Source organism: Delphinus delphis, chromosome 4, assembly GCF_949987515.2.
Source record: "Delphinus delphis chromosome 4, mDelDel1.2, whole genome shotgun sequence".
Taxonomy (NCBI): domain Eukaryota; kingdom Metazoa; phylum Chordata; class Mammalia; order Artiodactyla; family Delphinidae; genus Delphinus; species Delphinus delphis.
The window spans coordinates 134,381,042-134,396,925 of record NC_082686.1 but is presented as its reverse complement, the minus strand read 5'-3'; the positions used below and the strand labels follow the sequence as shown (position 1 = coordinate 134,396,925).

Below are 15,884 nucleotides of genomic sequence, written 5' to 3'. Positions count from 1 at the left end.
GGAAGGATCCCGTCCTCCTGCTGTTCCAGCCAGCGTCTCCCCTACCCCCCAACTCCACACCATCACACAGCTTGGGCCTCCACCAGGCCTGGCTGCGGCATGAGCACCCCACTGCAGCAAAAAGGTGTTTTACATGTTGATCGACAGACAGCAGCAAACTATGAAAGGCAGTGTCCTAAACAGTGCAGAGTGAAGCAGCCTGTAAGTATTTAATTTTGATTTATTTTCTCAATTGTGTAAATCAACTTATTTATTGAAGTATGATATACCTCTGGAAGTCAGGAGTGTGTACAGTTCAACGGATTTTCACAAAGTGGAACCACCCTCAGATCCAGCAACCAAAAATCAGTGACACCCAGAAGCCCCTGGGTCCCCCCTCCCAGTCATGAGCCTTAAATGGGACCACTATTAGGATTCCTATCACCAAAAATCAGTTTGTCTGTTTTGGAACTTTATATAAATGGAATCATACAATATGCATTCTTTTTGTGTCTGGTTTCTTTCCCTCAACATTATCTTGAGAGGCTAGAGTGGTACATGTAGCAGTCATCTGCTCTTTTTGTTGTTCCTGTCTGTCTGCCTGTCTTTTTTCTTCATAGTATTCCACTGTGTGATATGCTTATTTTAAAAGATGAGCATTTGGGTTGTTTCCAGTTTGGGGCTCTTACGGTTAATGCTGCTACAAACATTCTTGTACATATCTTTTGATACACCAATGGCCTAATTATCTGTTGGGTATACACCTAGGAAGAAAGACAGTATGAACGAAAGAATAGGCAAATAGACCAATCTAACAAAACAGACTTCAGAACAAACCCACACACATAAAGTCACTTGATATATGACAAAGGGCCAATGCAGTGCAATAGGGAAAAATGATATTTTCAAATAAATGGTGCTGGATTAATTAACTGGATATTTACATGGAAAGACAAATCTTGACCCCTACCTCACACCACACACACAAATAAGTTCCAGACAGACTGCAGAGCTAAATTTGAAAAATAAACATTCTAGAAGTTAAATAAATGAATATCTTCATGGTCTCAAGCTAAGTTAAAATATCGTACACAGGACAACCATAAAGGAAAATGCTGATAAACTGAATTTCACTAAAACTAATAAGACTTATTATTCATTCAGAGGTGCCCCTTAAGACAATGAAAAGACAAGTCACATACTAGGAGAAGAAATTTTCAATATACATATCACACAAAAGACATATCCAGAAAATGTAAAGAAGTCCCACAAATTACTTTTTTTTAATATAAAACCCCCAATTTTTTTATATGGGCGAAAGATAGGAATAGGCATTTTACAAAGGAGAATATACTAATGGCCAAGAAAACATGAAAAGGTGCTCAACAGCATTCATCATCAGGGAAATGCAACCTAAAAGCCACAGTGCATTACATAACCATCACAGATAGAATTTAAAACCAACAGAAACCACTGACAATGCCAAGTATTGGGAAGCATTTAGAGCAACTAGAATTCACATAACCTGGTGGGTGTGTCAATTAGTTTTGTCAGTTAGGAAAAGCACACGATAATATTTACTGAAGCTGAATATACACATATCCTATGACATAGCAATTCAACTTCTGATACTATTTTAATGTACAGAAAAAACATTTATGGGAATATACATAAACCAGAGAAAGCCTTGAAAGAATATATAGATCGCTTTCAACAAACCACCGAAAATTCCAAAGACAAACACATCCGTTAAACCCACATTACATCAGGAATTTTATCAGTTCTGATATGAAAACCTCTGAATGATTCTATTGGTATTTAATATAATCTATTAGCATGGATTAATAGCAACAAAAATCTAAGCAACTTGCTGTATTTCCTCCAAGAATAACCATTAAACCATTTTAACTATTTGAAAATTTACATCTACTTATGCTCACAGGATATCAGAGCTTAGAAGGAAGATGAAAAATAAAAAGTAGCAGGAAACCATGTAGAGAGAGTCACAGAGCTTGTGATTCTGATGGTAGCTGCAAACGAGGTCGCTCATCCCTCTGTGGCCACGCTAATTGGTCAAGAGCAACAGAAGCCTCGTCGGCAATGTTCATCAAAACAGGCTCCCCCTGCCCAGGCATTTTCAATTTAGAGAGCAGACACCTGCTACCCATCAGTCTCTCACAAGACAGGACTCGTGCCAGCCACCACTATGTTATTTGGTTTGTTCTTAATCTTTACTATTTATAAACAGAGTCTTCAGAGTACATGCGTGCACAAGTGTAGCATGTGTACCCATGCAGCTATCTATAGCCAAAAAAACAAATTCTCAAAAATAGCTGTTTGGAAGACCACATCTTGTGCTATGAATACTCACACACTGCAGTATTACATAACAATTTTTTTTCCAATTCTGCTAGGCTAATATGCAAATAAATGAACTCAACCATAGCTAGGAGCTAGATGTACTGATCAGTATGGCCTTGCCTCTCTATAACTACAAAAGAATTTTGCATGATCTCTTTCCGTTCTAAAACTCCCATGAATCTATATGATTAATCACTTTTAAATCCAGCTGCCCGGGTTCTGGGGTGGTAATATCTGCTATTTCCAAATCCGTAAATTTAGCGTACTCCAAGAAGATACCTCAATACTGAACTCATAGTAATGTGCTGAAGGCATAAACATATTCTATAATTTTATAATTTATATAAATTATGTTTATATGATTTATATAAATATCTTTATAGAATATTTTATATATAATAATTTATATAATTATTAAATATAAATAATTTATATTATTTGACAATTCCAAAACAACAGTAGGGATAAATAGTATCAGAAAGAACTCACCTGAAAACAAATTGTTACTACTACCTGCTTTACCCTCCAGGACCCTAAAAAGTGTAAATCAAATTTTGTTAAAAAGAAACAAAAATGGGAAATGATTCCCTCCTGAAAAGCTTTGAAATCCATCAAAGGAGAGCGGAGAGGACAAAACCCTGGTTTTGTCCGGGGTAAATCCGGACTATGCTGGGCAAACCAAGACACATGGGTGCTTGGTGCAATAAAACTAATGTCCAGTGCCCTCCGATTATTGAAGTGGGGCTATTAAGACATGAGCTCAGTTGTACTGACGCATCAGATTGAGAGAGCCACCAGAACAAAAAATCATTCATGAAGCATCTTCAGAAGAAGTCTGAGAAACTTATCTGGGTACATTCTTTGTGTCTCAAAAGATAAGACTTTCAAAACGGGGATGGCAGTGTTAGTGATCTCCAATTCAAATGAAGCTAAATGAGTTTGCTCATCTCAGGATCAACTCTAAATAAGAGAAACTAAACATACGAGGGGCTGCTGATTGAGTATTTACTACGGGCCACACGCTGTTCTGAATATACCACACACATCATCTCATTTAAGCTCCGCAACAATGTTATGAGGGAGATATCCTTATGTCTGTTTTAGAGATGGGTTAACTAGACACACAGACTTAAATATCTTGCCCAAGGTAAAGAGGAAGGAAGAGAGGGAGGCAGAATCTGATCCAAGCACCGAACTTCACACCCTCTAGTTTTCCCACCAGTATGCTTCCCCCTGAATAATCCAGACATGCAACGTGTGTCCTGAGGACAGACCAAGACCCCACCGCGCAGGCACACCTCAGAGATACTGCCTCGATGAAGCAAATATAGCAACAAAGAGAATCACACGAATTTCTTGGCTCCCAGGGCATATAAAAGCTGTGTTTATACCACACTGTAGTCTACTAAGTGGGCAAAAGCATTGTGTCTAAAAATGCAATGTACATACCTTCATTTTAAAATACTTTATTGGTTGAAGAAGAAAAAGCTAACCATCCTCTGAGCCTTCAGTGAGTTGTAATCTTCTTGCTGGTGGAGGATCTCGCCTCGATGTTGATGGCTGCCGACCGATCAGGGTGGTGGCTGCTGAGGGTGGGGGTGACTGGCAGTTTCTTAAAATAAGCCAGCGATGAAGTCGGCCCCATCAACTGACGCTTCCTTTCAAGAACGATTCCTCTGTAGCACGCAGTGCTGTTTGACAGCATCTTACCCACAGTAGAACTTCTTTCAAAATTGGAGTCACTCTTCTCAAACCCCTGCCACTGCTTTATCAACTGAGATTATGTAAGATTCTGAATCCTTTGTCATTTCAACAGGCTTCGCGGCATCTTCACCAGGAGTAGTTTGCATCTCAAGAAACCACTTTCTCTGCTCATCCATAAGCAGCAACTCCTCACCCATTCAAGTTTTATCACGGGATTGCAGCGATTCAGCCACATCTGCAGGTACCGCATCTAATTCTCGTTCGCTTGCTGTTTCCACCACATCTGCAATTACTTCCTCCACTGAAGTCTTGAACCCCTCAAAGACATCCATGAGGGTTGGAATCAACTTCTTCCAAACTCCTGTTGACGTTGATATTTTGACCTCTTCCCATGAATCATGAATGTTCTTCGTGGCATCTAGAATGGTAAGTCCTTTCCAGGTTTTCAATTGAGTTTGCCCAGGACCCATCAGCGGGATCACTCTCTACGGCATCTATATAGCCTTACGGAATATATTTCTTAAATAATAAGGCTTGAAAGTCAAAATTATACCTTGGTCCATGGGCTGCAGAATGGATGTTGTGTTGGCAGGCATGAAAACAACATGTATCTCGTTGTGCATCTCCCTCAGAGTCCTTGGGTGACCAGGTGCATTGTCATTGAACAGTCATATTTCGAAAGGAACCTTCTTTTTCTGAGCAATAGGTCTCAACAGCGGGCTTAAAATATTCGGTATTCACTTGCAACCATGTTGCAAGCGGATGTGCCGTAATCCAAGCTTTGTCGTTCCATTTACAGAGCACAGGCAGAGTAGATTCAGCATGATTCTTAAGGGTCCTAGGATTTTCGGAATGGTAAATGAGCATTGACTTCAACTTCAAGTCACCAGCTGCATTAGCCTCTAACAAGAGTTAGCCTGTCGTTTGAAGCTTTGAAGCCAGGCACTGACTTCTCCGCTCTGGCTATGAAAGACCTAGATGGTATTTTCTTCCAGTGGAAGGCTGTTTCATCCACATTGAAAATCTGTTGTTTAGTGTGGCTCCCTTCATTAATGATCTTGGCTGGATCTTCTGGATAACTTGCTGCAGCTTCGTCATCAGCACTCACTGCTTCGCCTCGCACTCTGATGTCACAGAGATGGCTTCTTGCCTTAAACCTCATGAACCAACCTCTGCTAAGCTTCGAACTTTTCTTCTGCAGCTTCCTCGCCTCTCTCAGCCTTCACAGAGCTGAAGAGAGTTACGGCCTTGCTCTGGACTAGGCTTTGGTTTAAGGGAATGTGGTGGCTGGTCTGATCGTCTCTCCGGACCACTCAGACTTTCTCCATATCAGCAATAAGGCTGTTTCGCTTTCTTACCATTGGTGTGTTCACTGGGGCAGCACTTTTAATTTCCTTCAAGAACTTTTCCTTTGCATCCAGAACTTGGCTAACCGTTTGGCACAAGAGGCCTGGCTCTCAGCCTATCTGGGCTTTCGACATGCCTTCCTCACTAAGCTTAATCATTTCTAGCTTTTGACTTAAAATGAGAAAAATAAATAAAATGAGAGATGTGTGACTCTTCCTTTCACTTGAACACTTAGAGGCCCTTGCAGGGCTATTAACTGGCCAAATTTCAACACTGTTGTGTCTCAGGCAACAGGGAGGTGACAGCAGTCAGAACATACACAAAATGTATCAATTAAGTTTGCCGTCTGACATGGGCACGGCTCGTGGTGCCCCTAAATGATTACAAGAGTAACATTAAAGATCCCTGATCACAGATCACCATCACAAACATAATAACAAGGAAATATTTTGAAATACTGCGAGAATTACCAAAATGTGACACAGAGACACTAAGTGAGCAAATGCGGTTGGAAAAATGGCGCCAACAGACTCGCTCGACGCGGGGTTGCCAGAGACCTTCAACTTGTAAAAAGCGCACTGTCTGTGAAGCGCAATAAAGCGAACCACAATAAAAGGTGGTCTGCCTGTACAGCCCAGCTGAGATGACTACCTAGAACAAGCTTTACCTAATCCCCCGCCACGTGACCAAGCACTCGCAGCCAGCAGGGCCTCCCACCTGCCCTCCTCTGCCCTTCGGAGACAGGTAGGTGCCAGGCGTCCTGCCAGCAGACTGGCTCACTGACACAATTGTTGCTAAAGCTCAATGTAAGTCATTATATGCTCTGAGCCCCCTAAAGCTATGGGATTATTCTGCCGTAAGGAACATAGGTCCCCCTGAAACCCCCCTGGGGGTTCCGACTTGTCTGAGCCACTACGAACACCCATGCTGGGTACGACCCTCTCGATTCACCATTATCAACAGCAGAGAAAAGCTGGCCAGGCAGCTTGCACAGTTTCAGATTCTGTGGCCCACTGGTAAAAATATATGAATATCCCCTGTACTACAGAATCCATTAATTTGAAATAAAACGTAAGTAGCTGAAGTAATCTGGAGGTCTGGTAGACAAGCAAGTTATGACAGACAAAATTTAGCATTAATAAGGAACAGAGCATCTATTTTTGAACACATGTATAAAATAGAGTCTGAAGGGAAAACGTGAATATTCACAGTTCATTTATACCTGCATTTAGGCTGCAGATAGCACTGCCCTATTTCGTTGAATTCGGAGGCATGGGGAACTTAAGCATTAAAAAAAAGAAAAGCAAAAAAGAACAGTCTCGTTTAGACCCCTTACAGAGCATACAGAACTATAAAAGGAACTGAACAGATTCTGGGAGAGAGCATTCTAAGAAACTAACTCAAGAGGCCAAGATAGGCAATTTAAAAAATAGTAATAAACAATTTCCTGTCAGTTGTCTATTTGGACCTGGTGAAAAGCACCACAAGTCAAGCATAACTGTTTGGAGGGGAGGCTGGAAGACAGGGAAGGGAAGAAGCAGAAAGGGGTAAGTAATTTTTAGGGTCTGAAAATGAACACCCCCTAATGACTTCTGAAGTGTGACGAAAGCTCTCTGAGTGGCTGAGACCCACGGCCCTGCGCCCGCCTTGCAGCAGTTATCAAGCCTGGACTCCCTCACATGCATCAGTACAAAGCCAAGTGGAGACTTGCTGATTGGCTACCAGAGTTTTCTGACCTAAATGACCAAGGCTGCCTGTTTAACCAGACAAATTCACTCTGTGATCCAGTTACTGTTGGTTGAATATTCATGATACGCCCACAGGTCTGCTGGGCGTACAGCTGTCTCCCCCGAGCCCCCATTCAGAAAAAAAAGTCTAAAGTCAAATGCAGATATTATTCTTAAGATAAAATTCAGAAAATGGTTATTGAGTGCTTGCTTTCTGTGCAGAACTGATAAATACAGCCCAGCTTTGGCCTGCAAAGAGTCTACTTTATTTACACCATAATGTACATTTTAATTATTTTGTTTAAATATGCATAATAGATGTGAAGAGCCTGCTAGTTCCCCATGATGCGGTGCTCAGCATCAAGACATAGGGAATCTACGTTGGCGGAAAGTTAGTAAAAGCATTTCCCCTACACATCGTGATACTATAATAAGGACAACAGTGATATTAAGAAAACTAAGGGCTGCCACCTTGGACAAGGTCAAACCTTTGGTCTCAGCGAAGCCAGAGTCTCTGGTCAGGCAGCCATAACAGGTGACTAGACAGCTGCCTGGCCATATTATCTGCCAACTTCTTCTGCCAGAAGAAATTGAGATTCTTTTTTTCCCTTCAGTATCCCCTACATTTAAAGGGGAAAACCAAATCTGGTGTTCCAAACCACCAATGCTTCCTTAAGTATACAAAAAAATTAACACTGCCAGTGTAATGTGGGGGTCAGTGGAGTGCCCAAGCGGGGTACAACAACCAGCTCCAGCACCCTGGACAAGCAGTTAACCCCTCTGAACTTGGGGTTTTCTTCAGCCTCCATGGTTGGTGCAAGATCAGGTCACAGAATCAAATTAAACACTTTTCATGTGTTTTGCACATAGTAAGTGCTTAATAAACAGTGGCTGCTGTCATTACTTTTAATTACCAAAATAGTATAATGGCTATACTTCCAACTTATTTTTTTAAAATACCCTAATCAATAGTTGTTATGGTCTGGGGATAGGGGGCAGGGAAGGCTGCAAAGAGACTTGGAGAATTTTTTGAGATGATAGAATTGTTCTAGATCTTGGTTGTGGTAGTGGTTACATGACTTACATGTGTTTGTCAAATTCCATAGAACTAGACACCAACAGGAGTGAATTTTATTTTATGCAAATTAAATCACCTCTCTTAATGTACCATCCAAAATATTTAATTAGCTTTGACTAAAGTAAACCATCCAAACTAACAGACATTTTAACTTCATTTATTTCAAAACTCAAAAAGAAATCTAAGGCTTAAAGTGTTACTTCATATTTTTAGACCAAGCTCCTGAATTAAAGGATGGAACTACTTGTAAAAAATGAATGCCATCTGAACAGCTAACCAAATTAACTGTTTCAAAATAAAGCGTGGACTGTATTGAATGGTGTGATGAAATGAAATATGGAAAGAGAAAATGAAAGTGATGTTTTCGTTTACTAGATTACTAAAGATGACAAACATAATGGCTTCTCCCCTAAAAATCTAGTAATAGGCCTTTGAGAATAAGCTAAAAAGTGTAACACTATTTTCAACAAGCTAAGGAAAAGTAGAAAAGTCTGGTGATGAGTTCCATGATTTATTTTTCTTCTCAAGGTACTTAGAAAGGTCTTACCAGGCTGCTCACCCTGAATTTCCATCGACACTCTTACCATAACCAAGGAGCTCTTTTAGTATGGATCTGTGCATCTGTTTTGGCAGAAAATGTAGTTTTACAATTTACAATTTCTTACTCAACACCACATTTACAAAACAGATGGAGTTCCAAAGAAATAATTTTAAATAAGGAATATCATTCCAGTCAGCCTACAGTGGATTTCTGCACGTCCTGCACCTCAGCAATAGTCCCCCTTCTTTGCCCACTGTTTATCCCATTTCTGCTGTTACTTCTCTCTCTGATTCGGGGATCCCCACCTAAGAGGAAGGTCAAGACTGTGATGAACTAGGAAACAGGCATAGCCGGACACTGCAACTAATGCAACCCCATGAACACCAGCCTCTGATCCTTAGTGAGCATGCACTCTCCGCGCCACGCCCCCAAGTCCCCCATCATCACCATGCTCACTAATCTACTCCCGCCTCTCCCCTTCCATCACCTGACTGCATTCATCCCTTTATTCAAAGGAAACCAAAGAAAGATGTCACCACTGCTTTTTCACATGGGCTCCTGCTAAGCTGTTTATTATATTTTAACAAAAGTGAAATGTAATTCTGCCATTCGTGTGACAAAAATACCTGTGCCTTATTTGCTGCTTTATGAAAGTTGGTATTAAAGTTAAAGATCTCTTTATTCTATTATGTTATTAACTTGATGCTGTCACGTCTTTAGAAAATGCCACACTAAATTTCTAAAACCTTGAGACCTCAAGACGCCAACTGAAAGGGAGTAAATACCAAGTAATTACCTATTTAAATATAGCATACTCCTTCCCTAAAATCCAGGCTTGATCAACTTTCAACACTATTTCCATAGTTTTAAAGGGTGATTAAGAAAATGCACATTGAAAACAGAGGCAAGACAAAGGAGTCAAGTCATCTTAGGAGATACGAGACAATAAATAAGACATGAGACTGGTAAATCCCAATGAGCCATTTTAAAAATTAAAAGAACTTAGAGAAAATATGTACTTTCTTATCATTTGTCCATTCATTCAGGAAGCAACCTATTGAACCCCTACTACATTCCTCACAATGTATATCTAGGGATACAACTGCAAACAAGGGACCAACTGCCTCCATTAGAAAGAAGACAAAGATATCTGGGAAACTTTCAAAATTCCAGTGATTTCTGAATTATTAATCATTTCCCCATGTGCTTCTAGCATCTTCAATGAAGAAATGATATCTACCAACAAGTTCTCAATTCCACATGTCAGAAATGTTGGCAAACCATCCTTCTTCCTAACCTCCCATGAATGCAAAATTAAAACAGATGCTGTTGTAATTAAATAAGTTACACTGTGAACCACATGTAGACAACAATTAAATCTGAATTTTTTTTTAAAAAAAGTGCAAGAACAGGCCCTTCAAAAAAATTGAGGGAGAGGAGTTAAAATGTGGTCAGCTTGTATCTTCTCTGGAATTTTTACGTCTGATTTCATTAACACTGCAGTGCAAAATCACCACAAATATCTAGTAACCAATAAAAACAGTTATGACACATAACTCTGTCAATGGGTATTGAGTACCACGCACGGTTGAAAGCAACTTCCATGGCAACATAAGCGACAGAGTAGAAGAAAACGTTAAGTCACGAAAAGCTAGGTAGGTATGCAGCAAAAACCTCTTTTGCTTTCCTTAGTTAAACTCTAAACGCCTGCTGCAGATAGTTAATACACTTGATCTTTAAGCCCTCCAACTGTGCCCTTGCTCAGCCATAAACCGGGCCAACAGATGACAAAGCGAAAAGCAGTTTCACAATTGCCTGTTACATACAGTAGCAAGGTTGTATATTTCACTAGGTAACTGCAGAGGCTGATAATACCATCAGACACTACATGCTACTCAGAAGGTTTCTGCAGGTCCAGTTAAATTTCAAATACCACCAGTGCCAATTCTCTTCACTGTGGCCCGTTCTGCTCTCCCCCTCCCGCTGATGATCTGCCACAGGAAGGTGCGGACAGCCGTGTCAGGGTGCTTTGATGCTCACCGTCCTGGTGACCTCTCAGCCTTCAGACAGCAACATTTTCTATTTGTTCCAAACTTGAGCAGAAAGAGCTAGCCCTTCCTAAGGCTCTGCTCTTCTTAGCTCATCAATTTTTTTTTCACTTCATGTCAGGAGAAATTTGTTTGCACTGCAGACCAAAATGTAATATTAGAACGAAACCATCACAAACTCAGGAGTTCCTTACATTACTCCTGGAGTTTAAAATGCACAAAACAATCGCTGACTTCCTTTTGCTAAATAACCCCAGGCAAAAGATAGCAAAACCAAGCAAACTACCCAAAAGAACTTCCACAGAGCTGGAGGCCTGCCTACTGCAGCAAGGAAAAGATTAAACCGTGCAGGACTGTAATCTCTCAGCGCCTCTGACCCTAAGAAAGCCGAAATGGGCATTTATGTTCAGAAACCTGCTCCATTTCTCCGTGAGATTGAGTGACCTGGGATTTTTTGCACCCTCTGAGTCCAGCCGTTTGCAAGAGGCAACTATAGAGCGATGAGAAGAAACCTATTAAATAATCTCTGTTCACTGCCTGGGATTTTTAAGAACATGCTTTCACATGATAACTGTTTTTAACATACAATGGAAACCTTGCAGGGAGTCTGTTACCAGCCGAGGCTACCACAAGAGAGCGTGCCCTGCCAAGCAGGTACAGGCCATCATTCCAGGCCAATCCTGGGAGAGGTGACATCCCTAAGTTCCGCGGGGGATGTCTGAGCACAGCTCCCTGCACATTCAGGACCACCTCTCCATTCTTCCCAAATGCCATATGCACCCAGTCCCCGCTCAACCACTCCAAGCACCAGCGCACCCCTGGCTCCCGTTAGCAGGGGGCTGGCTCCTCGTACACCCCCCTCCTGCCACCACTACTCCCCTCTCGGGGAAAGAGCCCCCGCGGACGGCGGGGGGCGGGCGACGGGTGCCCCTCGCCCACCTACCTTGATGATGCTGCTCCGGCGGGGCAGGCCGCCCGGCTTGCTCTCCCGGGGGAGGGGGCAGGCGGCCGGGCCGGGGGTCGGGGCGAGCGCGGCGCCGCGGGGGCCCCTGGAGGGGCTGGCCTGGGCTTCGTCCGCGGACACGCCGAGGCTGCAGTCTCCGTTGGAAACCCCGGCGCTGTCATAGCGCGCCCGCCCGTGGCCGAGGCGCCCTCCGCCGCCGCCGCCGCCTTCCCCGGCCCCGGCTCTCAGGGCGCCCTTGGCCGCGAGGACCGGGCCCGGGGAGGTGGGCAGGGCCCCGCCGGCGGCGCCCCCCCGGCCGCACTCCGCCATGGGCGCCCCGCGACCCGCCAGCACAAAGCCGCGTCCCCGCGTCCCCGCGTCCCCGCCGCCTCGGGCCGCGCGGCCCCTCCTCCTCTCCTCCTCCCGCCGCCGCCTCGGCCGCTTCTTCCGCCTTTTTTTTTTTTTTTTTTAAATTTAGATGTGCTGTTGGTTTCGAGCTCGCCTCGCTCACGGTTAGAGTCGCGGCAGCAGGATTCTCGGAAGATTCCTGCAGGGGGAGAAGAGAGACACAGTCAGCGCGGCGGCGGGGCCCGGGGCCCGGCACCCGGGAGGGAAACACGCCCGGCACACGCGCCGCCGCGGGCGCCACAAATACCGCGCGGCCGGGGGCGCCGGAACGGGGCGCCCTCCCCGGGGGAACGCCCCGGGGCGCCCACCGCGGGGCTCAGGGCACCCACCGCGCGGGCACCGGGCGTCCCGCTCGGGCTTGGGGAAGCGGCGGGCGCCCAGACGCTCCCCGGCCACGCGGAGGCGCCTTCCGAGGCTCTCGCGGCCCCGGGCGGGCGGGTGGCGACGCCGGGGTCTCCCCGGATCCCAATTCCCCAGGGGCTGTCGCGCGCCGGGCCCGCCACGTACCCCCGGGTCCCCGCCGAAGCCGGCGGCGCCGGGTAAGCGCACGGAGGGCAGGGAGGCCGGGACTCGCCCACCCCGCCGCCGCCGTCTCCTCCCGGGCTCGGCGCTGCCCCCTACAGGCCACGGGGACCCTCCCCTGCTGCCGCGGGCCACCCGGCTCCCGCTCGTGGTCGCCGCCGTCGCGGCTGCTCCCGCTGGGCCGGCTCATCGGGCCAAAGGAACCTCGCTGCCCAGCGGACGGCGACGGGCGGCGGCCGCGGGTCCCGGGAGGCTCACCGCCTCCCTAGAGATTTGTCAACTTCCAGGCACCCGCCGGCGCCCCGAGGAGCAAAGACAGCGCAGGCCGCGGGCCGCACGATGGTCCCGGGCTCTGGGCTCCGCCGCTGCGCCCCATCCTACCCCGCCCCGCGCGCGGGACTCGTTCCTCTCCCGCCCAGCTCCGGAGAGGCCCTCCGGACGTTCCCCTCCGGGCTCCGCTCGTGGGTCAGACCCGCTTCACATACAGAAGCTAATTCCGTTCCTTTCGGATCCTGAACTGTGAATCTGTGAATTGATTCAACTAGTTGCAAGGATGCTGGGGCGGGGGGGCGGGGAGCGGCGAGAGGTGAGAAGCAGAGGACCTCGTTAGAGCCTGTTCTGAGCCCTCTGAGTCGTCCTCCAGGGATTTATCCCCGTCGTCCCTCCCTCCCAGTGTCCTTCCGCCAGTGTCCCGCCGCCAGCCAGTCCAGCCCTCTGCAGACCGCGTCCTAGGTCAGGCTCATCTTTTGGGGCATTATCCTACTTGGATCACTGCAGCCGGTCCCTCTGGTTCTTCCTCCTTCCTCCTTCCTCCCTCCCCCAGTGCTTCAGGTAGAGTGACCAGCCTAAAAACCCTGATCATGTCACTCCCCCGAGCAAACACCTTCCCTGGCTCTCCACCCTTGGAGCCAGACGTGGCCCCATCTCCGCATCTTGGTACCCGAGGCCGCACCCAGCCTGGCCCCACCCACCTCTCCGTCCCAGGCTCCCTGGTTCCAGCTTCCAGCCCTTCTCTAGCACCCCAGCTCTTCTCCAACTAGTGTGTTTCCCTTCCCGGGAATGCGCTTCCCGCAGGGCGCGAAGGAGAAACTGACAGTCCGCTGGGGGGTGAACTTAAAGACCCTGCTTTCATCAGCATGATGTTATAGCAAACTGCCAAGCAGCCTCAGAGGAAACGAGCTTTACATATATATACATACCCGCCCTTGCCTCTGAAGCAACTTCAAATACCTTTGTGTTATTCTCGGGGTGTTTTAATTCTTCTGATCTCTGGATTCATGTTTTTGTAACCCATCAGACAAGCTTTTATCCATCTTTTGCCAACCTGGGCCTACACGCTAACAGACATATTTTCACATCGATGGACAACAATGTTATAATATTTTATTCAGTCCCATCCCTCCTTCTTTCTTCCTTCCTTCCTTTCTCGCCCTTCGTTCCTTCCTTCCTTCTTTTTCTTTCTTTCTTCCTTTCTTTTTCTAGTTTGGTTCAATTTTTTTTCTGTCTTGTGATATTTTTGCAGGAAAATATATTCAAATAATTCAAATCAGGCCTTACCAAATTTATAGTCATAGTAGCCAGTGACTGTGCTGTGGGGAGGAAAGGAAGAATGCTAGGCCTTTATCCTTAAAGTCCTCTAATTTTGATATTTTAATAAACGCCTGGAGATATTTCTGCCTTTTCCTGCACTTACCAATCACTAGTAATATGCTATGAGAGTCATATATCCTGCAGCTTGTACCATGAGTTTCCTAGGGTGAGTGCGGACATACAGAGATTTAAACTTCCAGGATGCTTTTTTATAAAACCAGCGTCTAATTCTCCTAATGCTTTCCAAAATGAGCACCTATCCATCTCCCTCTGGACTCCCAACAGGTCAAACCAGGGAGTCTTCGTTGAAATACACTTGGCATTTAAATTAAAATGTTTCCCAAAGCATCTTGGCAGACCTGTGACTAACAATGCCAGAAGCCCAAGGCCTGTGCCAGTTTCCTTTTTATCCCCCTAAGTGCTTGTCTCCCACAGGTCAGACGCCTGCAGATGTTATAGCTGTACTTCTGCATCACACAAACAGCCAGGCTGTAGGTACCATCGCTCCTGTATGGTGACGGGAAGCAGCATGTGCCTCTGACATGTGCAGTGCTCAGCCCCCAGCAGGCTTTTTTAATAGCTAAACTCAGACTTTTTTCATCACAAGCAGCACAGTAAGCAGTTGTTCCTCCTCCTTCCTGCTTGTTTCTCCGCAGTTACTAAGTGATTGCTTTCCATTTCTCCTATTTCGTGAACAGTGTTATTGAAGAAATTGTAAATATTCTGCCAAAATTCTTGCTGAAGTGTTTTCACGGCATTGTAAAATTCATAGAAGTTTGACTTAGAAAAAGGGCCAAAATATCATAGTCATCCCTCAACAAATACTGTCTAGTGGTTCCTTCAGTTGAATTTTCAGAGTTGGGCAATAAGAGATAGGCAAGACATTAATAAAATGCTCATTCTGCATAACTCCATGATGCTTATGCCAGTTTATTATCTCTGTATACCAATGGTAAGACGCTGATGAATCATTTGTTCATAATGTTTAAAGTAAATAAATATCTCTAAAGATCTCATTAATTTTTATCATGCCACCAATACAGAGCTGTATCTCTTTTAAGTTTTCTTCATATTTCATTCTGCCTCAGCTTTTAATTATTGTCACCCTTGACTGCGCGATCTTCTGTTTGTTTGTATCTTAAATACGGTGCCTCGAACATGAGCTATTCAGGCTCCCTGGTCCATAATAAGCTTCCTGCAGCCTCCCAAAATAACACTGACGCTGTTTACCGACTTCTTGCCGTCATTGATATCCTTGTAGGTTATGAATTCGTATCTAGTTTCCAGTTTGCAGCCTCTAACATTACGACTCTCCAAATTTTTCTGACTCACTGAACGCTTGGCCTTCAAATTATTTTTTCCCTCAGTGTGTGATGACAATTTCCACTTCTCAGACCTCCATCTCATTTTATTTCTGTATTTCTTTCAAGATGCAGTACAACCTCTGAGGCTTCATATTCGACTGCTCCCCATGTTTAAAGTGAGTGCTGGGCTTCCCCGGTGGCGCAGTGGTTGAGAGTCCGCCTGCCGATGCAGGGGGCACGGGTTCACGGGTCCGGGAAGATCCCACATGCCGCGGAGCGGCTGGGCCAGTGAGCCATGGCCGCTGAGCCTGCGCGTCCGGAGCCTGTGCTCC

General features: G+C 45.4%; 1 protein-coding gene across 1 annotated transcript in view; it reads right to left on the bottom strand.

The window, feature by feature from the left end:
• The window catches only part of PLCL2 (phospholipase C like 2), a 193,389-nt gene extending 181,331 nt beyond the window's left edge, over positions 1-12,058 (bottom strand). The window contains exon 1 of the mRNA XM_060011524.1: positions 11,729-12,058. Within this exon, the coding sequence (XP_059867507.1) occupies positions 11,729-12,058 (330 nt within the window). The remainder of the gene's footprint in view (positions 1-11,728) is intronic.
• Between the last annotated feature and the right edge of the window lie 3,826 nt (positions 12,059-15,884).